General features: G+C 36.6%; 1 protein-coding gene and 1 non-coding gene across 13 annotated transcripts in view; one reads left to right on the forward strand and one right to left on the reverse strand.

The window, feature by feature from the left end:
• LOC124555505 (twitchin) overlaps positions 1-27,993 on the reverse strand; it is a 367,233-nt gene that overhangs the window by 206,796 nt on the left and 132,444 nt on the right. For all 12 annotated transcript variants that reach the window (XM_047129451.1, XM_047129441.1, XM_047129452.1 and 9 more), the window contains 18 exons: positions 27,668-27,882; positions 27,043-27,249; positions 26,403-26,543; positions 25,033-25,200; positions 24,815-24,939; positions 22,116-22,293; positions 19,654-19,804; positions 17,269-17,405; positions 15,946-16,109; positions 15,584-15,725; positions 11,182-11,484; positions 10,642-10,926; positions 10,089-10,400; positions 6,397-6,526; positions 5,341-5,513; positions 5,087-5,214; positions 4,847-5,000; positions 24-323 (listed from right to left, as the gene is read on the reverse strand). In XM_047129451.1, the coding sequence (XP_046985407.1) occupies positions 24-323; positions 4,847-5,000; positions 5,087-5,214; positions 5,341-5,513; positions 6,397-6,526; positions 10,089-10,400; positions 10,642-10,926; positions 11,182-11,484; positions 15,584-15,725; positions 15,946-16,109; positions 17,269-17,405; positions 19,654-19,804; positions 22,116-22,293; positions 24,815-24,939; positions 25,033-25,200; positions 26,403-26,543; positions 27,043-27,249; positions 27,668-27,882 (3,413 nt within the window). The remainder of the gene's footprint in view (positions 1-23; positions 324-4,846; positions 5,001-5,086; positions 5,215-5,340; positions 5,514-6,396; positions 6,527-10,088; positions 10,401-10,641; positions 10,927-11,181; positions 11,485-15,583; positions 15,726-15,945; positions 16,110-17,268; positions 17,406-19,653; positions 19,805-22,115; positions 22,294-24,814; positions 24,940-25,032; positions 25,201-26,402; positions 26,544-27,042; positions 27,250-27,667; positions 27,883-27,993) is intronic.
• Positions 4,004-4,078, forward strand: Trnas-uga. Its single transcript has one exon. It is a non-coding gene; the product is annotated as a tRNA-Ser (tRNA).

The following is a 27,993-nucleotide window of genomic DNA, read 5'->3' on the forward strand; positions in this document are numbered from 1 at the left end:
ATGAATTAAGAAACAGTACATACCAAATGGATTTTTGGCTAAAGTTGCACGTTCTGTCTCAAGAGGTTCACTTTCACCCTCTTCATTCACAGCACGGGCTCGGAACTGGTATTCATGTCCTTCTTGCAGGCCCTTCACATCCATCTCTGGCTCCAATGTTCTTCCCACAGGCACCCACCTCCCAGTCTCTTTGTCAAGTTTTTCAACAACATACCCAGTAATTGGTTTTCCACCATCATCCTCTGGTTTCTCCCATTTCAGCTTGCAACTATTCTTTGTAACATCAGAGACTTTCAAGGGTCCTTTCGGTTTAGATGGTGCAGCTACAAACAAATTTAAAAAGAGTATGTCATTTCCTTCCTAAATGCACTCTCTGGACAAGTATATGTTTAGAATAAAACTTCCTCAAGCACACATATTAAACTATTTAACAAACAGAACATTATTAACTGCTATTTAAAGAATGTTTCTTTTTAAATATACGTACTAAACCAAACAGGTCTTCCTTAACCCTTAGTTTCAATTGATTCATTAGATTCTGGCCAAGATATTAGTGCAGTCAACAGCAGCATAAATTGCCCAAGTTCATATCAGAGGCATACATCATGTATGGAAACACTGACCCAAATAATATACTAGTAGGCACTGGCTCGGTGGCTTACAGGTAAACGTCAAACTACAAATCTAAAGACTTGGGATTTAAACTCCAGGCACTCCTCCAATATTTTCTGCAGCATGAGATGTTTTTCATTTACTGCAGTGGTCTGTGTAACACCAAGCAGCACATCAGTGAAATTCCAATTTCACTCCATACACAGTAGTTGGTTATCAGGTCAAAGCAAGGTGACACACCGTATTCAAAATATGATCAGATTTAGTCAGGTGTTGTGATGTTCAAAGAATCCTACAGGTTAATTACTTTTTTATATTTTCGTTATAGCTGCATACACACATGTATTATTATATCAGAATTATCACTGTTGGGTACAAATGTTATGATCACCTGCTTAATAGTGTGTTGATCCACCTTTGAAACACAGTACAGTAAATATTCTACATGACATGAATTTGACAAGTTCTTGGTAGTACTGGAAGTGTGTGACACCAGATTTCCTCACAGAAGTCAAACTGTTCCCATCAAGTATGGGCAGATGGTCTGTGGGCACAGAACTGGTACCCAATAGTGTCTCAGACATGTTTCACTGGTTTCAGATCAGGTGTCTTTGGGGCCAACACATCAACATACATTATCTATCATTTTCTTGGAACAACTATAGCACAACTCTGGTTTTGTGACGTGGACTGTCACCCAACTAGAAGATGCTGTTGCCATATAGGAATACATCGTGCGTGGATGGATGCAGGTGGTCTGCAATAATCTTGAAGTAGACCACAGCTATCGTGCTTCCTTCAGTTACTACAAAAGGTCCCATGAGAGCCCAGGTAAATGTCCCCCACAGCATTATAATGCCTCCAACACCCTACACCGAAGCAACCATTCATCAGGATGATGATGTATCCAGGAATAACAGCCACCCTGATGCAACAAAAAATGTGATTCATCTGACAAGGTGACAAGTTTCCACTAACTCACATTCCAATCTCAATTATCCCATGCCCACTGTAATTGTAATTGATGATTCTGTCAATCCTGAGGGACATCTACTGTGGAGCCCCACGTTCAACAACATGCACAGAACAGTGTGTTCCAAAATACTTGTGCTTGCACCAGCATTGTACTCTGCCATCAGATAAGTCACATACCACAGCCAATGCCACTACACAGAACAGATTAGATCCTGTGATGAGGCATGGACGTCCAACACCTTGCCACCTATTCATGATTTCACCATCCTTCAATCACTTTCCATAGATGCTCATGACAGCGTCACACAAACAATCAGCTTTACCACGCTCATCCCCAGGTACCATATTAATCTGCTCTTTGTCAAAGTCACCAATGTCAGTGTCTTATCCATTTGTGACACATATTGTCAACAGAATGATTCTCCATCTGTATCTCTTCCATTTATATACTTTTGTTAACATGCCACACGGTTTTATGTATTTCCTGCATAACATAGCTGACAACACTTTTAATTTACTTTTAGTACATTTCCCAAATAAGACACAATAAATCTTACATTTCCAGCTAAAAATAATCACATTTTCTTTGAAAATTTAACAGAAAAGGTTTTGAGGAATTACATAGATTTTCTTGAAAGGGTAAGAAGTATGTGAACGAAAATATGTTTTTAGACACTTCCTATTTTGAAAGTTACTTTTTTTCACAAAAAAAAAGAAGTGCAAGTAAAGTATTCCAGAATGAGATTTTCACTCTGCAGCGGAGTGTGCGCTGATATGAAACTTCCTGGCAGATTAAAACTGTGTGCCCGACCGAGACTCGAACTCGGGACCTTTGCCTTTCGCGGGCAAGTGCTCTACCAACTGAGCTACCGAAGCACGACTCACGCCCGGTACTCACAGCTTTACTTCTGCCAGTACCTCGTCTCCTACCTTCCAAACTTTACAGAAGCTCTCCTGCGAACCTTGCAGAACTAGCACTCCTGAAAGAAAAGATATTGCGGAGACATGGCTTAGCCACAGCCTGGGGGATGTTTCCAGAAAGAGATTTTCACTCTGCAGCGGAGTGTGCGCTGATATGAAACTTCCTGGCAGATTAAAACTGTGTGCCCGACCGAGACTCGAACTCGGGACCTTTGCCTTTCGTGGGCAAGTTTGGAAGGTAGGAGATGAGGTACTGGCAGAAGTAAAGCTGTGAGTACCGGGCGTGAGTCGTGCTTCGGTAGCTCAGTTGGTAGAGCACTTGCCTGCGAAAGGCAAAGGTCCCGAGTTCGAGTCTCGGTTGGGCACACAGTTTTAATCTGCCAGGAAGTTTCATATCAGCGCACACTCCGCTGCAGAGTGAAAATCTCATTCTGGAAACATCCCCCAGGCTGTGGCTAAGCCATGTCTCCGCAATATCCTTTCTTTCAGGAGTGCTAGTTCTGCAAGGTTCGCAGGAGAGCTTCTGTAAAGTTTGGAAGGTAGGAGACGAGGTACTGGCAGAAGTAAAGCTGTGAGTACCGGGCGTGAGTCGTGCTTCGGTAGCTCAGTTGGTAGAGCACTTGCCCGCGAAAGGCAAAGGTCCCGAGTTCGAGTCTCGGTCGGGCACACAGTTTTAATCTGCCAGGAAGTTTCATATCAGCGCACACTCCGCTGCAGAGTGAAAATCTCATTCTGGAAACATCCCCCAGGCTGTGGCTAAGCCATGTCTCCGCAATATCCTTTCTTTCAGGAGTGCTAGTTCTGCAAGGTTCGCAGGAGAGCTTCTGTAAAGTTTGGAAGGTAAGAGACGAGGTACTGGCAGAAGTAAAGCTGTGAGTACCGGGCGTGAGTCGTGCTTCGGTAGCTCAGTTGGTAGAGCACTTGCCTGCGAAAGGCAAAGGTCCCGAGTTCGAGTCTCGGTTGGGCACACAGTTTTAATCTGCCAGGAAGTTTCATATCAGCGCACACTCCGCTGCAGAGTGAAAATCTCATTCTGGAAACATCCCCCAGGCTGTGGCTAAGCCATGTCTCCGCAATATCCTTTCTTTCAGGAGTGCTAGTTCTGCAAGGTTCGCAGGAGAGCTTCTGTAAAGTTTGGAAGGTAGGAGACGAGGTACTGGCAGAAGTAAAGCTGTGAGTACCGGGCGTGAGTCGTGCTTCGGTAGCTCAGTTGGTAGAGCACTTGCCCGCGAAAGGCAAAGGTCCCGAGTTCGAGTCTCGGTCGGGCACACAGTTTTAATCTGCCAGGAAGTTTCATATCAGCGCACACTCCGCTGCAGAGTGAAAATCTCATTCTGGAAACATCCCCCAGGCTGTGGCTAAGCCATGTCTCCGCAATATCCTTTCTTTCAGGAGTGCTAGTTCTGCAAGGTTCGCAGGAGAGCTTCTGTAAAGTTTGGAAGGTAAGAGACGAGGTACTGGCAGAAGTAAAGCTGTGAGTACCGGGCGTGAGTCGTGCTTCGGTAGCTCAGTTGGTAGAGCACTTGCCCGTGAAAGGCAAAGGTCCCGAGTTCGAGTCTCGGTCGGGCACACAGTTTTAATCTGCCAGGAAGTTTCAAGTAAAGTATTGTTAATCAAACAAGTCATTGGTTCAGTGATGTTTCATGTTAAACTGCATCCACACTACCTGCATTGCTTGGGCCATGGCCAGTATTTGGCATAGTTAAATGGGGAAAACAGCACTGCACTTGTGGAAACCACGAACTTGGTTCCAAGAGAATTCTTAATAGAATGGAAGAAATCTAATCTGCTTAACAGCAAATCAACATCAACATATTTATCATTATTTGCAGCAGAAAGTTTTCCTCCCTTCAGTCCCGTTTAACTGCCTGAATAATACGATAAATGAAATCAAGAATCCTAGCAGACATTAACAATCATAATGTAAACAAAATCACAAACAATATTATATGTACAGTGATACTTAGTACAGTTTTAAACTAAATTTCATCAAGTGACATACTGTAGGGATAAAAAATTGAGAGGAATAAAATATTTTTTGTTGTTGTTGAAATACACATAAAACATAAAGAATTAAGATTCATTAAGAGCACACAGTAGCTATGATGTACATGGTCATAAAGACACAGAAGAAATTTTATATCTTTCCTGAATTAATCACTGAAAATATTAGATTCTACCTCATGCAGTGAATTATATTACTTTTTAAAATGCAACAGTTGTCAAGATACAGAGTGGCCAAAGACTGATGATACTCTGGTTACACATGCAGATCATGTGTACTTGAAATGTAGTGATAAACTACCATAACATTTAACTTCAAAGTTATTTTACTTACAAAGTACAGTAATCTCAACTTCTGCCTCATCTTTCCCGTGTTGATTTTCTGCAACAATTTTGTACACTCCAGAGTTTTTCCTAACTGCATCATTAAGTGAAAATTTGGTATTGTAGTCAACATTTATTATTTCATAGTTGCCCTCTGATTTCACCTACAAAATTGGGAGACATGTATACATTAAAATTAAAACACGATGAGAGCATTATCATACATAATTAAATGTTATTACAAAATTACCTCAGTATCCTGCAGAAACCATTTAACGTCTGGAGGAGGCTCACCACGAATATTGACATCATATTTGACACTTTTCCCAGCTCTAATAACAATTGGCTTCAGGTTTGTTCGATCAATACGTGGCTTCACTAGATATGAGAAAATGAGATATTTGAAGAAAACAGCAAGGCAAGTATAGTTAAAATGATTCTACAAACTATTTTATAAATGAATATATTACATGTAAACATTCAAAAAAACTGTTATGGACATACATGCTCGATGTTTGACAAGATGTGTCTTTGTTGGTTCTGAAGCTGGTGATGGCCCTGCTTTATTTACTGCAACTACTCGGAACTGATACTCTGCCCTTTCCTTAAGGTCAGGCACTTTTGCTGTTAACTGGTCTCCAGGAACTTCAATAGCTTTCTCCCAGTCTGGCTTAAACCTTTGTTTTAAAAAAGCAGAAAAACTTTCAGATGAAATTTAGTGATTACAAAAATGATTCACAAACACTTCATATAAATTCATTTCTTGATTACACATGGCATTTATTACAACTGGCATGCTGAAGAATTTGAAAATGAAGGAAGAAAGTAAAGTGAATGCCACCTCTGCCATGTCCAAATTGTGTTAAGGAGCATACGAAGATAAGGTTCAACTTTACGAACAGAAACAGCACTGTGCACAGGGTAACATAATTTGCACTATGCCTCAGCAAACTATTTGTTGCCTGGAAGCCTACCAGAAAGTTAAATTCTTTTCATGTAAAGCAATTAATGTTTAACAATCAAAAATATTGACAGAGGGAATCAAGGTACAAATTATAAACATTGGCTTCCGCAGCCATTGTCACATTCAAGAAAATTTTTCTGAGTTTTTGACCATATTGTCAATTTATATAAAACTACCAACGTTTCGGTCCCAGTTGCATGCGACCTTCCTCAGGGTGTTGACAACGCGGTCACAAACCCAGAAAAATTTTACTGAACACTGCAAATTGTTCATTAACAATATACACAATGAACGGTTATTTGTTAATTGCAGTTACAGCCATACAGTCCAAACATTCAACAACAAATGTGAATAATGACACAAAAAAGGACACACAATGCAAGGAAGAAGTTGCACTGACACATTCATATGATTACATGAGTTAGAACACGGCTGTGTAATTATTTCATACTTTCTTGATTAAGTACATTTACAAGCTACATTTTACATTTTTCACCAAACTTTGGGAGTCACATATTGTTTAAGAAAATAAAATAAAGCAACTATTTTACATTCACTATAGTGAAAGACACAAAATTGTATCATTGGAAATTTACCTGTCTTTCTTCTCAATAATGTATTTTTCAATTGGTGCACCGCCATCACTTTCAGGCTTAGTCCACTTCAAATCTACACTTTCATTATCATAATCTGTTATCTCAGGAGTACCAGGTGCTGTAGGCTCATCTGCAAATGACAGAATTCAATTTAAACAAAATCTCTTTAGTATATCACATTTTTGTATACTTCTTCTTGTACGAAGAAATTATTACATGGAAAGATATTCAGCATTAAATCACGTGGTTACTGTAACAAAGCACGGCAACTATCCAATGTACAGCTTATCAATAAAAAATTCTGATATATATTCTGCTCAGAAAACAGTTTTCAAGGACATTTACACTTGTGCTAAAAATTCTGCCACAAATGATGCTATGTGGTCCTATAGAAATGTGTCTTCACATAATTCTTTAGTACATCATATTAAAATTAGGTAGAACAGGCTTAGAAGACAAATACCGTACAAAAACTAAGTAACCTGTCTCGTTAACAGCAGATGTGAAATTCACATAGAAACATTAAGAAGTAAAGTTCTATGTTATTCACTTCTTTTCAGTCACAGAGTGTGATTACAGGTATAAATTATAAATTAATTGGCTTTTCAACTGATTAGTAAAGTTTGGAGACTAAATTTGTAGCAGAATTGCATAAAGGTGTTTTTACTAAGAAAAAATGCATTACTCCTTGATAACTATGAACAACAAAGGATCACAGTTATCAACAGGCACATAATACGGAACCAAGAGGCTATTTCACTGTTGAATTTCCACTTGTCCCCATGGTATTAGAAATGAATGTCTGGCAAAGGCAGTCTCTGAAGATTCCAAACATGGTCATCAGGTGCCTGTATGGACCCTCTGACACAGGAGCAGTAGAGGCAGAACATCTGAGGGGAAACCTGCAGAATATTTTGCACACATTTCCTTGTCATGTTACGGATAAGGTGGAGATTTAAATTTACCAGCTGTAGACTTGGAGACTCAAGGTGAGTAGTAAAGACTTGGAATCAAGAGAAATTGTTCTAAATGCCTTCTCTGAAAATTACCTTGAATAGCTGATCAGAGAACTGACTTGTGAGAATAAAATTCAATCTACTCGTCACTAACAGGCCCAAACTTTTCAATGAAGTTAGAACAGGGAATCAGTGATCATAAGGCCATTACTGCATTACTGAATATGGTTGTAAACAGGAATATAAAGAAAAGTGGAAAGGTATTTCTGCTTAGCACGAGCAATACAGAAAAGATTTCAGATTACCTGAGTGGTTAAAAAGAAAATTACATCTCCAGGACTGACAATGCTGAGTATCAATTCCAAGAGTATTGTGCAATATGCTTTAGACAGGGTTGTGCCAAGCAATGTTGTGGGGGTGGGAAAAACCCGTCATGCTTCGACAGCCACATTAGTCAACTGCTACAAAAGCAAAGAGACTTTCACTGCAAATTTAAACATAATCAGACTGTTTATAGGCAAGCAAAAACTGAACAAAGCCAAAAACAACAAAAGGAGAACCATGTGTAAAGCATTCAACTAATTTAAAATAAAATTCTATCAACTGACTTGATAGAAAATTTGAAGAAATTTCTGTATTACATTAAATCTCAGACACTCAGTGACCATAATAGCATCACATCAGAGGATGGCACAGTGAATTATCTGGAAATATTCCCAATAAATTTTCTTTTCAAACACTGAATACAAAAAGGAATATTTAGGAAGGCAGAAAACTATTCTTGTTCACAAGTGCAACAAGAAACAGATTGCAGAGTACCTGAGCAGTCAAAGTCAAATATTCATATCTGGGGCAGAAAATTAGGCACATAAATCTAAAACATTCAAGAGCATTGTATAACATGCCTTAGACAGACATGTGGCATGTGAGGTCGTGAGGAATTGGAAAGACTCTCCACAGTTCATCAATCATTTCAGAAAGGTTCCCTGAAAGTAAAGTGGCCTACACCATAGATTTGAATGAAGGCAGATCACATCTTACTAACAAAAGCTGAATTAAATCAAAATTAAAAGAAAAAAGAGTGACATAATAGGTGTCCAATGAATTTAGAAGTGAAATCCTCTCTTCTGATCTGCTAAAAATTCATGAGGAATTTTGGTCCTACACAAAGTCAATAAATGAGTACAACTCACGTATCTAGTAACACTGTAATCACGCTAGAATCGAAATTGAAGATGACACATAACAGGCTGAAATATTAAATTTTGTTGCCCAAAATTGTTTCATTGAGGAAGGTCATACCACAGTTCCTCCTTTCAATCATAATACAAGAACTGAAATAATAGATACTGAGATAAGTGGTTGTGAAATAGAAAATACACATAACAGAGAATAGGTGACAGGATCTGATGAAATATGTGTACAATTCTAATTATGTGAAAGAACTTTCTTCTATTCCAACAGCTGTTTATCAGTTGTCACTGGAGTAATACAACATTCCAAGTGACTGGAGGAAGATGCTCATCATTTTCAAAAAATGGTCTTTGGACTGCTGTGCATTGTAACCCTATATCACTGGCTAAAATCTGTTACAGAATTATGGAAAACATATTATACTTGTATTACTTTTTTTTTACACGAAAATTGCAAAATTACTAATATCTCATCCATCTTCCTTTTAGACTCTACGACAGGCTATGTCTCTTTCTCATGAAATTTCTCTTCTGTCAACAGACTTAATATGTAGACTGTTTTTTCAGGATCATGTTTGCTGCCAGTACTGTTGGGCTGAACACTTGGATTTCTGCTGAATTATATCTTGCAATTCATGTTTTTCTGAAGTTCAGATATCCCTTGTCAGCCTCTCATTAGGATTATTACACAGTATCATGCATCGAAGGTAGATGCCATCTACAGATTAGAGGTTTCAATTCCATTCAGAATAACTGAAGATATATTCGTCCCCTTCGTTGACAGCCATACACTAGGCCCAGATTCGATTCACAGCTGGGTAGGAAATTTTCTCCACTTGGCGACTGAGTGTTGTATTGTCATCATCATCATCATTGACATGCAAGTCGCCCAATGTCACTTCAACTAAAAAGACTTTCATCTTAGCGGCTGAACTTCCACGGGTGGGGACTCCTGGCCATCAATGCCATATGATCATTTTATTTCAGCTGAAGACAGCATGGAAAACATCACTATTTGAGCCAATCACCATATTTTATTTATATTTTGATTATCAATTTTGATCTGCTGCACAGATCGCCCCCAGATCTAAAACAAGTTTGGGCAAAGAGTGAAGATGCAACAGTAACAGTTTACTGTTACTGTTTCAGTGCAACGACAGCAATATCATACAATAATAGTTCTCAAGTATTGTGACATGTTTCATTTCCTGACCATGTCCGTCACATTCAGTTGATCAAATGTGTACTAAATGGAAAAGGACTGCTTCTAGTAATATATGGACTGGCACAACTGTCTTCCTCTAAACTTTCCAGCCCTCTGACATCTTTACCAAATCACAGTAACAATATAAACATGAAATTAAATTATATGAGAAACATACAGTGTTAATGTCACATTAGCAGGATACAGCACAGAAGAAAGACTCTGTAAATATATAGACTACTTTTTCTTTCTTGTGCTTTACTCCTACTGAAATGTACACAAAAATATATTCTATGTGCATATATTCATTTTAATAAATAATACACAAATATAACTTACCAAAAGGATTCTTTGCAATAGTTCCCTTTTCAGTAACAAGCGGTTCAGAATCACCCTCATCATTAACTGCAGTCACACGGAACTTATATTCAGCACCCGGTTCTAATCCTGTGATCTCCATTTCAGGATTCTCCCGGTCTCCAGGAACTCGACCAACTCTAACCCATTTTCCAGTTGCCAGATCCATTTTTTCTACTTCATACTCTTTTATTGGGCAACCACCATCATCTTCTGGTTTTTGCCATTTAACTTTGGCTGACGTTTTGGTAACATCTTTCACTTCAAGTGGTCCTTGTGGAGCACTTGGTTTGCCTATAAAATTCATATATGTATTTTACAAAATATACTACTTACACTAAACTAAGAGCTCCTCAAATTTAGTAGTTTAAATAAAAATTGCATCTTATTAGAGACATGAAGAAATACAGAGGGAACCCAGCATGAAGGTAATTTTACAGTGATGAACCACAATGGGCAAACATATTTTAATATTATTTAAACTGTTGTCATTGCTTTAAAATTATTATAGAGTGCACGTTTATCAAAGACGTACCAAGAACTGTCAACTCCACTGTCTCCTGGTCCTTCCCTGAAGCATTTTCTGCAATCAGAGTGTATTTTCCTGTGTCTCGGCGAACTGCGTTTATAATAGTAAAATCAGTATGATAATCGACATTATCAATTTTAATTTTTTCTGTGGGTACAAGCTTAACAGAATCTTTCCAAAGCCATGTAACTGCTGGTGGTGGTTCACCAGATATGTCCACAGACCATTTATGAGTTCGGCCAGCCTTGATTGTAACACTCTTGAATGTTGTGCGATCGATTCTTGGTTTCACTGAGGAAAGGAAAATCATATCTTGCTACAGTCAAATATGTCATTTTTGTGTACAAGTATGTAAAGATACTTGAGAACTTATACTTCCAATTTTTAAAAATTAATTTGCAAAACCATGCTACAATACATACATAATCAATAATACAGAACTACATACAGAAATATGTACACAATGTCAAAAATAATTTCACCACTTCAAAAACAAATATTACTTGGTTACCACAAATATATAATCATCTCTCTTGTGGCACTTACAGTGTTTGTGTTTGCAGACATGGGTGTCAGTGGGTTCGCTTGGCTCACTTGCACCAGCCTTATTGTGGGCACGGACACGGAACTGGTACACCATTCTTTCTTTCAGGTCTTCAACTTTTGCCTCACATGTACTATCTTGTGTTTTACAGACTTCTACCCAGTCTACAGAAAATTTGTCTTTCATCTCAATAGTGTAATGAGTTATAGGGCGACCACCATCACTTTCTGGTTTAGCCCATTTTAAGCTGACACTCTTGTTGTCATAATCAAATATTTCAGGTTTTCCAGGACGCCCAGGTTCATCTGAAACACACAATAAACATAGACACACCAATATTATGGGTGCAAGAGGGAGGGAGGGGGGGGGGGGGGGGTGAGATATCAAAGAATTTTAGTCAAACATCAGAGCTTGTGCAAACACCTTGATGGCAAAGTGACTGCTAAATGGTACATGAAGGTTTTGGAAGATGATCTCATGGCCGTCATATTCTCTGAATCTGAACACTCCTTTTTGTGCAACTATATTAAAGACACGATGTACAGCAATAGCCCCAAAACCACTGCTGAGATGATAACAGCCATTCAGGAGGTCATCAGCAGCATCAATGTTCCGACACTTCAGCTGGTCATGCAGAATTTCACTATTCATCTGTGCCACATTATCGTCAGTGATGGCAGGCATATCAAACATGTCAAAACCTAAATCCGAGTATTTGTAGTGATGTTCAGATGTTGAATAAAGTGTGTGCACACTGTAGTTTGTAACTAATTTACATTTCTTTAATATACTTCAATAATTGTTACCCTGTAGATTTTTAATTGCAAAGCAAGCAGAACTGAGCTTCTTGCTTAGCTTATCTAAGTGTACATGCCATCTGTTTTCATTAACATGGATGCACATGATCGTTACACACAGTTTAATTTAATATGTGCCCACTGAGTTCTACTTCTGGTATTTAAAAGTCATTTTTATTTGTCTGTACAATATGAGTTTCTGTAAGATTAAGGGTTAAGCTGTTTGCTGTGAATTAGTTGTTGGCATCTGCCATTATTCTCTTTGCTGTGATTGATAGGATTTGTTGGGACCTCTACCAATATAATTGTACAGTTAGCAAACATCATGGCTTTAGAAGCAGAATGGTAATGTATGAGTCTTCTGACAATACTGGCAGTAATATTTGCTGTTTGTTAATATCTGAATTAAACACAGAGTATCACAGCTATATTCAGTTACATTTTTTTTGTTTCTTCTGTTTAAACTGAAGCTGCTCTCTGGTTAATGAGAGTCTGCACACTTTTAAAGTCAAATCTCAAAATACTTTTCCTCATCACTGGGACTCTTCGTCACTTGTTTCTATATAATTAGAAATGTATATGTTCTTATGTAAGTAACAAATATGATTTTAATTTATAGGGTAATATACTGGAAGAGGCACATTCAAAATAAACCCAGATTTGTGTCATGATCATCAGAGGAGCACAAATAATCAGTAAGTATTTCTTGGACAGAAAATACAAAGAGGCTCTACCTGACTATGAATTTTAAGATGAAGGTAACTATAAACTTATGTGCCCAACCCTCACTAACACACAGATTCCCACAAATGTAACATGAAATGCAAATAGTTAATTCAACAATAGCTGAATATTAATTCATGTTTTTTATAGGCAACTGAACATTCTTGTATCAACATAAATTGTAAATTGGATCCACCGTAAAACAACAGGTTTTGAAATGTTGTTCATCTCAGTTGGGTTTGTGTTTGTTCCAAAGTTAACCTCTTCCACAATTTGCTCAAGAAATTTATGCCTGCAGTAATTAATTTTAAGGGATCTGCAAATTTTTAAAATGTTTATGAAATCATTCTACAAAATTCTTTCAGATGTACTTTCAAGAAATAGTTACAAAAACATCTATTTGTTTTAGATAATAAAACTGTCAAGATGATCAATAATTTAATAAGTGTATGTTGTAGATCCTGTTAAAATGCACCACAGAAGAAAAACGTATGAAGTTGTGCTGAAAACTGATGTCTCCAAATTTTGTATGTGAAAATTCTTAAAGCTTTTTAAATGAAACAAACATTATTAACATCCTACATTTTTATTCTTCATGCCTACATATTTGCACCCCTCTGCCAGTAGAGTGCTCTGAACTGTTGCACGTAACATGCTGGTGTGCACTGTAGGCTAATTATGTTGGTGCATGAGAAACAGTGTGCTGTATTAAAGTTTCAAATTCGAAGAGTTCGTCCACACATGGAGCATCCTCTCCTTCAGCACGAAAATGCCAGACCACACAAGAGCACCTGCAACAGGCCGATGCCTTGGGTTCACTGTCATTGGCCATCCACCTTACATTCCTGACTTGGCCCCATTCAATTTTCATCTGTTTCCAAAATTTAAGGATCTCCTTCAAAGATTTCACTTTGATAGTGCAAGAAGAGGTGAGGTTGTTGCTCCGTCAACAAAGTCAAACATTATACGGTGACAGTATTAACAAAGTGGTCTCTCCTTGGGAGAAATGTGTTCATTGTTAGGGTGACTAAGTTGAGAAACAAATATGTAGACATGATGACTAAAGAAGTAGAATGTTAAAAAGGTTTTTTTTACTTAAAGGGTTAACAGTTTTCACTTCAAAAATTTGGAAGCATAACTTTTCAGCATACCCTCGTAAATACAGGTATAAGGAACCAGAAAGGGGCAGACTTTGAATATGTGGAACTGTACAAAGCAAATATATATTGAACTGTTACTGTACTAATAAATCATAAAATTGTTTTGAGATAACTTGAATATAGGAAAAACATAACCGAGAAAAAAAGATTAGTTCATTTTTAATATGAGCGAAAGTGTAAAGTAAACATTTTAAAAGGAGACAAAAAGTGCAATACAATGATACAAACTAACGAAAATGTAAATACAATGCCTGACAAAAAAAGTAAAGCATTCAGAAGACATGGTCGGATATCACTGTAACTTTATACACATATGCACCATTGGAGGGTATGTAAATGATTAGAGCTGTAATTTTCTGAGACAGGTACAATGACCACAGAGTGCATAGGTGCTGTTCATGTTCAGCACTGTTGCTAGGCCTGGTAGGACATATAAGGGGTGTGGACAGCATCAGGCACGGAGTAGTCACTGTCAAAGACATGGAAATGCTGCATACACTTGTGAGACAGCCTTATCAGCACCTGACAGAATTTGAAAGGGGTCTCACTGTCTAGTCTCCATTTGGCTGCCTGGTCATATCATGCAATGTCCAGATTTGTTGGGCATTCAGATGTGACATTGGCCTGATGTTAGGCAGCAAGAAAACGTGAGGGCAGGCATACTTGTTGCCAAGATTCCAGTTGGACATGTCTGACCATCACATGGAAGGCTTGCCACAGAGTGCAACAAGTATACTGTAAACCCCTAGTAAAAATTAATGGATTCTCTGCAACATTTTGTGTCATCTAAATGGTCAGTGACTAGCAGCAGTTGTCCCACGTATAGGCTGTTGCTACACCATAAAGACAAATGTTGGTGTTTGTAGTGGTTCTGTTCTGTGACTGGGAAGCATGGACTGCTGATGAATGGCACTGGATTCTGTTCAGCGATGAATCATGGCACTGCACTATCGTAGATGACCATCGTTAGTGAGTGTGGTGACAACTTGGGCAGAGGTTCCATTCTTCCAATGTTTTGAAGAGGCACAGCTGTGTTACTCCTGGCATGATGGCCTTGGGAGCTATCAGGTAAGACTTCAGGTCACTGACATCCTGTATCCTCACATGTTATCTGTCAAGCAGCAACACTGTCATAGTGTCACTTTTCAATAGGAAAATGCTTGTCTACACACGGCATATGTCTCTACAAACCATGTGATGTTGAGATCCTCAATTGGCCAGTAAGAACACAGATCTATCCCTGATACAACATGAGTGGGACAAGGTTGGATGTCAACTCCATCCCAGTGGCAGTATCTAGGATATCAAGGACTAGTTACAACAGCTGTGGGCCAGCTCTCATCAGGAGATGATACAAAGGCTTTATGACACTTTAGCCAAATGAATCAGAGAAATCATCCTGGCCTCTATCCCGGCCAAAGGATGTGTAATGTCATACTGATAAGTGGGCTCATATCATCAAGTTCTTTGTAATTTTGGCTCAATGTTATAATCACTGCAATAGTATCACATACCCTCTCAGTCCATAAGTTTCATTTCATTTCATCCTCCCATTCTGTGTGTTTCACTGTTTTGTCAGGCAATGTATATGCAATGGAAAACACAAGATAAAATATAATAGAAAATATCACAAAAAGAATTTAAAATTCACAGTAAAAAATAAAACACTGTTAGTACATTTCATTATAATTTTAATAATAATAACAATAAAACAGTGCCCTTACCATATGGATTCTTAGCCAGTATAGTTCCCTCCGTTTCCAGTGGTTCAGATTCTCCTTCCTTGTTAACAGCTTTTACTCTAAACTTATATTTTTTCTTTGGTGTCAGGCCATCAAATGTGAAAGTGTTTTTATCTGGGCCCACCTGTTTAAATTTTTGTCACATACTTAAGTATTAACATATAAATTAACTAAGATATCACAAAAAAACTAGAGAACAATTTTTACAATTGCAAGCATTTAGTATGATTTTCAGTACTGGAAGGAGACTGTATCACCTTTATTATATAGTCCTGAAATTATTCAATTTATTTTCCAGTATTGGTAATACAATGAAGCATTACAAATTTTTTGTCTGTTCTAACCTCTCCAGCTGGAATCCAGCGTCCCGTATCCAGATCCATCTTTTCTAATACATATCCAGTAACTTCAGTTCCTCCATTGTCCTCTGGTTTCTCCCACTTAACCTTCACATGATTTGCTCTCACTTCCTCAACCTTCATTGGTCCCATAGGCATCGAGGGTTTGTCTACAAAAAGAAAAAACTTTACATTACGGCAACAACACAGTTACCAATTTTATATAACAATGTAGCAGCAAAAAATACAAACAGTGCTCTACTGTGAAAACAGGATGAAATTTTATAAAAATATATGAGGTTAGTGAATTGATCAACCAGCACATGTTTAAGGAGATTTGAAAAACAAATCACCAAATAAATTTCTTCATTAAAAATCACAAATTTTTAGAAACAGTTTCACATCACCACTTCAGTCTCTTTCTTCTGCCATTACTTATCTACATGATAAAAGCTGTGAAATAACATTTGCTAGAGTCAAACTACGTCCAATGAAAACCCCCATGATGAGGTGATCATGCATAAAATCTGGTAAGTGTTCAAAGTTGAAAATCTTGTCACTTTTTGACCATGGATGTACAGAAACAGAAGATAGTACCGTAAAAGAAAATCTTAAATTGACATGTAAACTTGCACTTAGTAAACATGAACTTTTTCTAGGTCACTGGTCACTCTTAAAATAGACCACCTCATGTAAATTAAACAGGAATACTGAAAAATCAAAAAACCAAGGTTTCAAATATCAATCACTAAGTGGCAAAACATTATTAAATTGAAACAGTACATTAGAGTCACACTATATCCAACTGTAATTGAACATGTGGAGTGAGAATGAGGGAGGGTTGTCTCTCAGAATTTAATTTTTATGCAATTTGTTTTATTTCATCATTATTTAGTAAACTGGTTTGTATATTTCAGCAGAAAAGTGAAGCATTAGCTAAAAGAATGTGCACAGCAACATTTCTATACACGTAGTACAGATTTTAAGATTAAAAAGCAGAAAATTGTCAAAACAGAGAGACTAAAATTTTATGTTGTGCATTTGATATTACTGAGGAAACAAAACATTGGTAGTGAGGTAGCAAGGATTGATATAAATCTCAAATACTGAATATGACTTCAATAAGAAAAGCAAGTTTTACAACCATTCACAAGGACATAACAATAAGAAAAAATCTTGCACACACTAAAATGAGACTTAAATCATTTCATTCATATGAGCTACTATCATTATTTGATATAATAGTTATTTGGAAACCACAATATTATTTAATATAATTAATTTTAAAATAGTTTAATCTATATGAATTAAAAATTATTTGTACATTACCCAAGACAACAACATCAGCCACAGATTCACAAATGCCTGTGTCATTTTTCAATATTAATTTATATTTTCCACTGTCAGCTCTACTTGTTCTCCTTATAGTAAGCACTGTGTTTCTCTCATATTTGTCAATGGTAATGCTGAAATGGAAATTAAATTTGCATTAATTACTTTCTTTTGTAAATGAATATGAGGTTAGAGAGGAATGTGTATTTATGGATATGATTTACAGTTAAAAGTTTGTTCTCTTTTTTGTTTCTACACAACAAAATCATCCTTTGAAGCAAAGTGAATCTGTCTAGTCACTCACTCTCTCAATTATACATTGTAGTCTGTAGAATCAAATGTGAAGGAAAACGAAGACTGATGTGAATTGATCCAAGTAACAAGAAGTTGTTGTTATTCTGGTCTTCAGTCCAAAGACTTTTTTGATAAACCAGAGAAGAGGAATATTGAGCAAGGGCATACACAGTCCCCATGACAATGCTCGCCCACACATCACTCGGCAAATGGTTGCTCTCCTGCAACAGTTTCAGTGGAACATAATCACCCACCCACCCTATAGTCCTGACTTGGCACCCAGTGACTATCGACTGTTCCCTAAGTTAAAAGAACATTTGGCCGGAAAGCGATTCAGTTCTAACGACGAGGTGAAAGAAGAGGTTCATAACTTTCTGAACAGCATGGTGGCAATCTGGTATGACATGGGCATACAAAAACTGCCACAGCGTCTACAAAAATGCAGAGACAGAAATGGTGATTATGTCAAAAAATGGCTAAATGTTCAAGATGTAAACTGATGTAAACCACTGTAGAAATAAACAGGTCGATGTACTTATAAAAAAATAGGAGACCTTACTTTTGGGATTACCCTTGTAAAATGCATTTTCTGAAACTATGGTGTTGTTTGCGTATGATGGTTCATACATCCTGTACCTTTTAAAACTAAATTCTACACACATAACAATTTCTCTCTCTTGCTAGCCTTGAAATCCAGTTATGTGCGATAAAAGCTAACAAATTTCCTAAAAGTTGGTATTTTTTTGTATTGTTTATAATGTCAGAGAACTGCTGCCTCAGAACATATTATCAATACCACCAATGGGATGTTTATTGTGCACGTTTTGCTTCTTTCTCTTTGAGATGGTTACTTGAATCCTTCTCCAACCGACATTATCCTTCTTCTGCTGTAATTTGTACAGAATGTACTTAATAGACTTAATTTTGGTTGCATATTTTGTCACATTTCCTGACAGCACTGTGGCTCGTTTCTCCTTCTTATTCTCAATAAATTTGATCATAGTAATGGCAAGCCATTGTGACTGCCCTTGAAGCCACTTTCTACCATAACTTTCCATTCTTGCAATGTGCAATATCAACATGTGTTACTCTGAACCAGAACAGTGTTGTGCCTAATCACATGACCCAGATAGTTCCTGCTGCAGCTGAGTCTATGATTTGTTTTGTCATGTAATACAGTGCTAAACCCCTTGTTATATGCCTGGCCATTGTATGATAATTGGTTAAGTTGCCTCATTTACTTGTTTGTAAGACAATGTGCCAGTTTAATCTGGTTGTCACAATGTGCATACTCTTAGATGCAGTATGAGAAACATGTCTAATTAATAATAGATTAAGAGTTTTAGTACAATACATGATTGTTTTAAATGTTGATCCTAAGATATCCAACAATATTTAGTTGGACTAAAATATATACTACAGAAATGTTGTAGTGATTGTGTTCCAATCCATATTTTCTGGTAGACCAAAGAGCATTATCAATGGAATGAAACTCAACACCTCTAGTTATAGGCATAATGGAGTGTTGAGTTCGTCAGCACTTACATAATAGCACAGTGTAAAATGACACTACTGCATTTCTGACAAATATCCATTTCTGTGTATTCATCTATATGACACAGACTGTACATTGCTGTACTATAGTTCATTTATACTGTACATCTCCATGTGATGCTACATACATCTACTATGTTTAGGCATATTTTATATTGATCCTATTTTCTTAAATGTATATTCTTAACATATGTACTGATGAGCATTCCAGTATTACTTGAGAAATAAAAAAATATATAATAATTTGAAACTACTGGTACCCCACTGCATACTGGTAGCACAGTATCATCAGCATTATCAGTGCAAAACTACTCTATTTTGTCATGTCATGTTATCAACTACCTATAGTTGAAATGGAGTGCTAGTTATAATTCAGTATTTAATTTTATCTTCTTTTCTCATTTTCAAAATCCTTCTACTTCCTTATCCTAAATAGCCTCTACCCACCAACCACCACAAAACACTCAAAATGAAGTAGTTTGTATTTGTGAAATGAAAGAGCTTACATTAGAATTAATTTATTAATTTCTTTACCGTTCTTCTTTGTCTTCTACAATTTCCTTTGTATCAACTTCCCAACGTGCCACTGGTTCTGGCTCACCACCATACTTTATATCGTATTTTATAACTTGTCCTTTCCTTACAACAATGTTGGTTAATCCATCACCAATAATAAATGGTTTCACTGAAAAATATAGAAAATATATTATCTTTCCATTACTTTTGAAGTATCTTTAAAATGTTTAGCATACAAGTTGTTCATTGGTTTGTACCAAAATTTTAAACCATGTAGTGTAGTAATGAATTTTTAAACAACAATACTCAATGAGAGAATGTTATAAGATACATTTTTACAAGAGAATGTCTGATAAAGTGCACACTACAGCAACACTGTAGAAAGAGGAGCATGGTTTTATGTTATCTCATAACTCACATTTGAATGATATAGCTATGGTTCATTCGATAAAATATAAAGTGATGGTCCAACCTGTTTCAATAGGTTAACTCGTTAATGTTTTCCAATATTAAGTTTAATTAGTACTATATATGAAATCATTTTAACATTGATATTAAACTTACAATCCCTCATTCTTCATCTGTGAGATGTAAAGAAATGGTACCTCATTAAGTTCAGCGTATTGATAATAGTCCATTACAAAGAAAAACATTGAAAATATTTCGATTAATCTACAAACTGTGTTCAAAATATATGTGTAGGGTGGCTGCATGGAGATGTTCTGCCATAGCAGATTAGTATTGTGTCAATGACTTCAAGTGCCCTCGGGAAAAGTATCTCATGATTTAAATAACAAGACCTCATTGACAACAGAATGGAAACATTATGCACAATGAATCAACCTTGCCACTTAGATAATGACACACAGCAGGTCTATGATATTAAGGCACAACATTCATATGGATTCACAGCATTGATAATATATCTTCCTTCATAAAATGAGACTTAGTACACTATTAATGTTTTTTAAGATCATTTGTCTTTACCATAAATAGTCTCCCTACATGCAATATTGTGAATTATACACAGAGAGTATTTTTGTTTCTAAATTCATTGGAGCATCACATGGCGAATAGCTTGTATGTGAAATTCTAGATACTGTGCACATGGGGAAACTGAAGAATAATTTAATGACATACAGTCAAAATATATGAATATACAATACACATTGATGAAGAAAAGCTCACTGCATTATAATCAAAGACACTGTTGTGAAGCATAACGAGCAAACTGATTGCAAACCACAGTTAACACCTTCCAATCATAATTCACATGATAATTTTTGAGTTTTCAGGCTGACACCCATAGTTTAGATGTGCTACTGCTTTCCTGATGAGTTTATAACTGTGAAACCTTAGTGAGCAACACTAGTCAATATTTTTAGTTATCATATACCTGTGGAACCCATAATAATTCAGTCAGTTTGAGAATCCTTGTAATTCCTTCAACATTCACTTCTCCTCAGTAGCCTTTCATGAAACTATACAGTCACCCAGGTTTGCATATCACTTAAAAACAAAAAATACAGAAGACGAACTAATTCATTGCATTTACTATGCAAATCAGTTTTACTCAATGTAACTTTGATTCACTGTACCATAAACCAGTCTTAATTTTTTAATGTTTGACCCATTTTTACAAATATAGCATATCTATTAGACATAAGTGAACAACATCCAGTTATTAGATAAGATTTCATTTTATGAAACTGTGAATAAAGTCATATTACACAAGATTTCTTTGCTTTTAATTTTTTATTAATTTACTAAATAAAAGGGCTGCACTTGTTATATGTATGTGGTGAGGTAAAGATAAATGATAAATGGTACTGCTTTGCCTCTCCCTCACCCTGACAACAGGTGGATCCCTCTCATCCTATGACCTGAGTGATCAGCCGCCACCTCCCCACCCCTTTCTTCCAGTTTTCCCCAACCAATTCTCATTTTGTCACTAAAGACAGAACATTTGAGTTGCAAAAGCTACAATTACTATTTCCTACTTTAAGTGTTCCTGTTAGCAGTACTAGGATTTTCACCACCTGAATATAAGTATTGGCCAGCCACTCAACCTCCATGTAATTTTAACAATTACATATTTTATTCTTAGTTAGGACTTGCAACATCAGTATAAAAAGTCTTTTATACAGAATACTAGCTAAATTATTACAAGGGCAGTAGACAAGTTCAACCACAGCCTTAGTGCTGGATCTATTCCAAAATTTGTCAAGATCCATTAAGACAAACCATGAATACTGTGCACAATAATGGCTAAGCTGAAAGCTAAATCATCATCCTTCCTGGCTTGACTGGAGATTACTACTGCAATATTTCACTTCATTTCTCTCTTTTTTTCCCACAAATTCAGTGTTTCACACTATTTCTGTGGTGGTACGTATTCAACATACATGAAATAACAATATCAGTTTTTAAAATTTGTATTCCAAATTTGAAATTGATACCTTAAATTGAACCACACTCACCAAATCTTGCCTTTGCTATAATTGGTTTTGTTGCATCACTAGGTTCTCCAGGTCCTGCCTTGTTAACTGCTCTAATGCGGAACTCGTACTGTGTTCCTTCCTTCAGACCATCGATGGTAGCAGCAGTTATGTCACCATCCAGTACTTTTCCAGTTTGCCAGTCTTTTCCAAATTTTTCCTATAGAAGGATACATAAATCAGCATATCATCAACATAGTTATGCATTAAAGTTCAGTTAAAGAGGAGTTGAAATGCCGTGCCCTGACAATGTTAAATTTAGTGACTTGGCTTCCCTGAATTTCAGGAACCACTGTAGCCATTGACATGAAACATTTACAGGACCTTAACTGTATGTTCTGAGTCTACTGAACTACAATAATTGCATTTCAGCCGCTGCTTTTGGTGTACATTTTTTGTATGTTATCCTATATAATTTTAATTATACAAAACAATGTGTTCTTCTTTTGGTTCAGTATACTCAGGATATGTATGTTGTTAGTCCCTGAAAATTTGAATACTCTACTCAAAGTGGTTTCTGAGATTTAGGGAAAAATGCAACAGCAAATGTAAACTTTCAGGAACGGTTTCTAAAGTTTCAAAAGATTGTAACTCAATATATGCTTAATTTTTTATTTTTAGTCACTCAGAAGCACCCTGCCCTATACTGTATATCATCCTCTTGACTTTTTTGAAAGTTTTTTCTTCTTTTCTTCTTTCTGGACTCCTTAGTGGCCCACTGTGCTGCATACTCTACTTTATCAGTGTGAATCTTGTCCATCCGTTCAAGTTCTCTGATGCAGTTTACTCCAGGATTAATTCCCATATGCTGTAGCACTTTCATCCTACCAATGTTGCCATCATTAAAAGCAATAACAGCATCACTGACCCCCCCCCCCCCCCCACTTTAGTGTCTTCATTCCATCAAAAACATTTTCTGGTAATCAAGTCCATATAAAATTACTGAACGACTCCTTGGGATTTTGAGTCTGGCCAAGCAGACACTTCTTCGATAATTCAGGATTTGCCAGGTCTCTGTAAATAGGTTTTATAATATCCATGACTGCTGCTGTATGAGCTGTTTGAGTACTGGGCATTGTGGTAATTGCACCATGAATTAGGTCCAGGAGGGCAAAGGTGGTGTACCAGTTTTTCATCAGTTGACATTCTGTGGAAGAAGGTAGCCCATACTACCTGCTTCATTTTCAACAAATTATTTCTAATGGCCGTGCCATAATACTGCTGTCATTCATCAATCATTTTGTCTGTCAGCCTGCCTCTTATGGTTTTACCATCAGAAAGTTTCTTGTCTCTCAAACTTTGTTTCAACGTCTTCCACCTAGTGCCCATCCTCTTCTGGACATGACCTTTACAACACAGCAATCCACAGCCTTCTATATAAAAAATTACTGATTTTATTAGACCTTGAAGTAATGCACATAAAAATTTTAACATTTTCAACCAGTGTATATTATATTAAAAAAAATACTTCCCATGTGAGTTTATAAGTGACATATATATCATTTTATTCAGATAATAGCAAATTTTATAATGAGATAAAACTGCGAAAAAAATTTTTTTCCATTCTAACCCCCATTAAAGACATTAGATTAATAAAATGTAATCCAGCCAAAAAATTCACAGAGCCAAATCTTGAGTACTGTTCATCAATCTGGGACCCTTACTGGATTAGATTAACAGACGACATACAGAAGATCCAAAGAAGAGCAACAAGTTTCATCACAGGATCATGCAGTAAACGCAAGAGCATTATGGGGGTGTTCCACAAGCTCCAGTGGCAGACACCATAAGATAAATGTTGTATATCAACAGAGAACTTTACTGTTGAAATTCAGAGATGGCTGTAGAAGTGTCAGATGTAATCTTGAGAAGTAGTATCACACACTACTTCAACCTTTAATAAATGCGCTCAGTAGGAATTGCTGCTTGCACAGATTAGACCAAGTGTCATCCCATTCTGTTTTACACAAGCTCATAGTGGCCAGGTCTGACTACCATGCTGTGCAAGAGTGTTTGTGAACACTTATGTGCGGGTGTTGGATAAAATCAGAAGTGTGTCTATGGGCACAATATCTGAAGTTGAATGTGTACATCACCAGGCTGCACAGAGACAGGGTGTGGAACATTGTTTTTAGGGCAGCTTCTAGCAATTTTTTTATAATGATGTAGATCAGGCTGTTCCAATTTGAGTGCTGCCATAGATAGCTGGGCACCCACAAGTAGCCAGGCACCTGTGGGCAGAGGTGGACAGGTGTGAACAAACAGCTGAAATGCAGGCATAGAACATGGTGGTAGATAGTCTATACTACCTGCACCTGCCTTTGGGCGAGTGACAGGCACTTGCAGGTGCCTGTGCCCCAAAGAGCAGCACTGGAAGAGCACGATATAGATTCTAGATTCATCTTGTTTGTACTACAGTTGCTGTGCACAGTTCAATGATTCTTCATCTAAGATAGTACAAAACTGGTAATTTGATGACATCAGTACATGATGACCCTCTCTAACTTCACTGATAGAACGACTGGTACAAATAACACAGAGGACACATTTGTTAGCATGGCTTAGAGCATGTTTTTTAAATTTGTTTTTAAGATAAAAACAAATTAGACACAAAACACACTCAGATGTTTTCATGCAGTTATTTTCTTATGTACTGAAAATCAGTGAAGCAATTATCATACTTTAAACTCAATAACATATCCAGTTATTGGAGCTCCACCATCATTTTCAGGTTTTGTCCACTTTAGATCAGCATGGTCTTTATCCCAGTCCACAACCTCCACATTGTTTGGTTTGCTTGGCTCATCTGCAAATTAATAAAAGTTGTTTATTGAGTAGGTAACGAATTTCACAAAAATAAAATGTTCAGAGAAGGCCCACTGCTCCGTTAAGAACTTACCCCATGGATCTTTTGCCAATACTGGTTTAGCAAAAAGTGCTGGTTCAGAAGAGCCCAGTTTGTTTACTGCTCGTATACGGAATTTATATTCTCTTTTGTGAACTAAGTCCTCACACTTAAAAACTGTGGGCTTGTCAGGTGTGATTTCAGCAACACTGTCCCAACCACCTGGTAACAAATTCAAGACATATGTATATATGTTTAGTTTTTATACAAGGTAAGATAGTTTGAGCAAGATGCATATCATGAGAACTGCAGTACGGAAGAGGGCAGCTACTTAAAAATGGATGAAATTTTGTTAACAGTAGTAGCCCTAAATGAGTGATGGGAAAAACAACAAAGCATCAATACTATCTGTGCCAGTCATTTACTGAATTGAAGCAATTAAGACATTTCTTAATCATAAAATTAGACTGTTACTGCTCTGTATCTGTCTTCAATGGTTACATAGAGAAGAAGGACAAGGAGAATGCAGAAATGAAAAGAGAAACAAAATACCTGACCTGTGTACAGTTCAGATATCTTTGGGTATTTAGTCATAGTGAATTTTGCAGTTCATTAACATGTTTCTCACTTTCATTAACTTCTTAATTTTCAAATAAACAAGCATGAATTACAGAAATTAACACTGTAAAAAAAGATTTTGTCACAACCTACACTCTCCACAGACTAGGCCATCTTTCTTACATTTAATGGGCTTTGGTTCAACTTTTGGTTGTCAATCTCTGATTTTTAGTCATTTATGAACACCTATGTATACAGCAATATTCTTTCTGCTCGCTACATAGTAACAGCAACTCTGTACATAGTAATCAGCATTTCAGACACAATGTATTTCTGCTGCATTACATGTTCAAAGGAGACATGATTCATATTAAAAATAGATGGTGAAGTTGCACAGAAATAGCACTAGTACTGACATGAAAGTTTCATAACACACTATATTCTTATATGCGAGATGCATCAATACAAAAAAGGACAAAAACAGACCAACAGAAAAATTTCGTTGCTGCCAAACCACAAAGCTTTAACATTCCACAGAGGGGTCAACAGTATTATTATAGTATGAGATTTAGGTGACTGCCAAAAGTACAGTATAAGTCTGGGAGATTTCTTCTGACAAAATATTCTTAAGGTACCCAAATATGAAGCATAGTTCTGTGGAGTGAAATGAAATCCTTCCAAATAATTTTGTACTGAAAAATACCTTCAAATTTAGAACGTAACTGTTTACGAAAAAGTAATAATAAATTTGGTCCTGTGAAATTTAGAAAAGTTCGTAGGGTTCAGTTTAATTTTAAAGTATGCTGGAATAATTACAAATTCATTTATAAAGGAAAACCATATGTGACAAACTCACAGATACTTGCCTTTGACACTCATATCCAGGCGTTCAACAACGTAATGAACAAGGGGGGTTCCGCCATCATCAGCAGATGGTTTCCACTTAACAACACATGAATTCTGGAATATTTCAGTAACAGTTACATCCCTTGGCGGTGATGGAACATCTGTAAAATAATAGGAAAACAAATGTCGTAAGAATTATCTTCATTTACCTAATATTAACAATACACAATAACAATGAATTATATAGATGTCTCAAATGTTCAGTTAAAAACTGGAGTAATAAGAGGAAAAAATTACTGTTATTTCTAAAATTCATTCAACAACAAATCTGAGAAAATTAATGTTTCTTATTGCTAATGTCAGTTCAGCTGAAATGGTGATTTCTTAACCAATGGTCAAACAGATTGTGTGCCAAAGGACTTTATATGCCACTGTCCAAGATTGCAGTTAAATATCTACTAAATGTTAGAAGACTTTATTAAATTTCTCAATGTTATAGCAGAGACAATAAAACACATATCTCAGCATGGCACTAACTATACATTAGGCCCATTTTTGCAAGAATAAATAGTCATAATATATTATTTGAAAACTTAAAGAGCTTCAAGAGAGAACTAAAACTCCTTACAAAAAGAAGTACAATTTTTAACTTTTCCTTACCTTGCATATTGATCTTCACATTCTGCACAGCTTCTCCCTGTGAGTTCGAAATCTTTATCTGGTATGGGCCAGACAAATTTCTAGCTGGTTTCTTGATTTTATATATTATTTTGTCTTCAGCTACAACAACATCCACATCCTTCAGAGGTAGAGGTTTACCATCCTTTAACAGTTTTGCTTCTATCTGTGACTGCCTTGTTCCTCCCACTGGAAATGTTTTATAAACATTACTTTAACTAAAAACGGCAAAAATCTAGTAGGAAAAATTGTGGTAGAATGTAAACAATTTAGGCGTATAGGAGAACACTCACTAAATAGCAGAAGCATTGAGTCATCACCAAGCACACAAGAGACAAAGAAAACTTGCCAGTTTTCAGAATTCATCCTTTCTTGAGCTTGAGCTTGTGTGTGTGTGTGTGTGTGTGTGCACGTGCGAGTGTGGGTGCACATTTATTTTTACTCTAGCTTGAGAAGGGATTGATTCCAAAAGCTAGGAAGTTTCCTTTTTCTTTTGTGTGTGCCCATTGTTGAGTCAACACTTCTGCTATTCATTGAATGGTCTCATTTACTTCTAAATTAGTTAAAGGCATAGATCTTTGACATATACTAAGGAAAATTTACTTGCCTTTGTATGGGACCTCAAATATTATAGGTTTATTACAAGGGCCATCAACTTCATCAGGGAAATCTATAACTGGTTTCTCTTCACCTTTCTTGACTGTAAGTTTTGCAGTTGATGACAGTTTTCCAGATTCACACCGTATTTCTCCAGAATCGTCAAGCTGAACTTGATTGAAAATGAGTTGGTGCTTGCCTCCTCCCAGATTCTTAATTTGTATTCTGTGGATAAGAAAAAACATTCACAGAAGTTAAAACCAAGGAGAATAAATTATCTTCCATACCAATTTTCTTAACTGAAAGAACAGCACCATTTTAGTCTTGCAATAAGCA

Source organism: Schistocerca americana, chromosome X, assembly GCF_021461395.2.
Source record: "Schistocerca americana isolate TAMUIC-IGC-003095 chromosome X, iqSchAmer2.1, whole genome shotgun sequence".
NCBI classification, from domain to species: domain Eukaryota; kingdom Metazoa; phylum Arthropoda; class Insecta; order Orthoptera; family Acrididae; genus Schistocerca; species Schistocerca americana.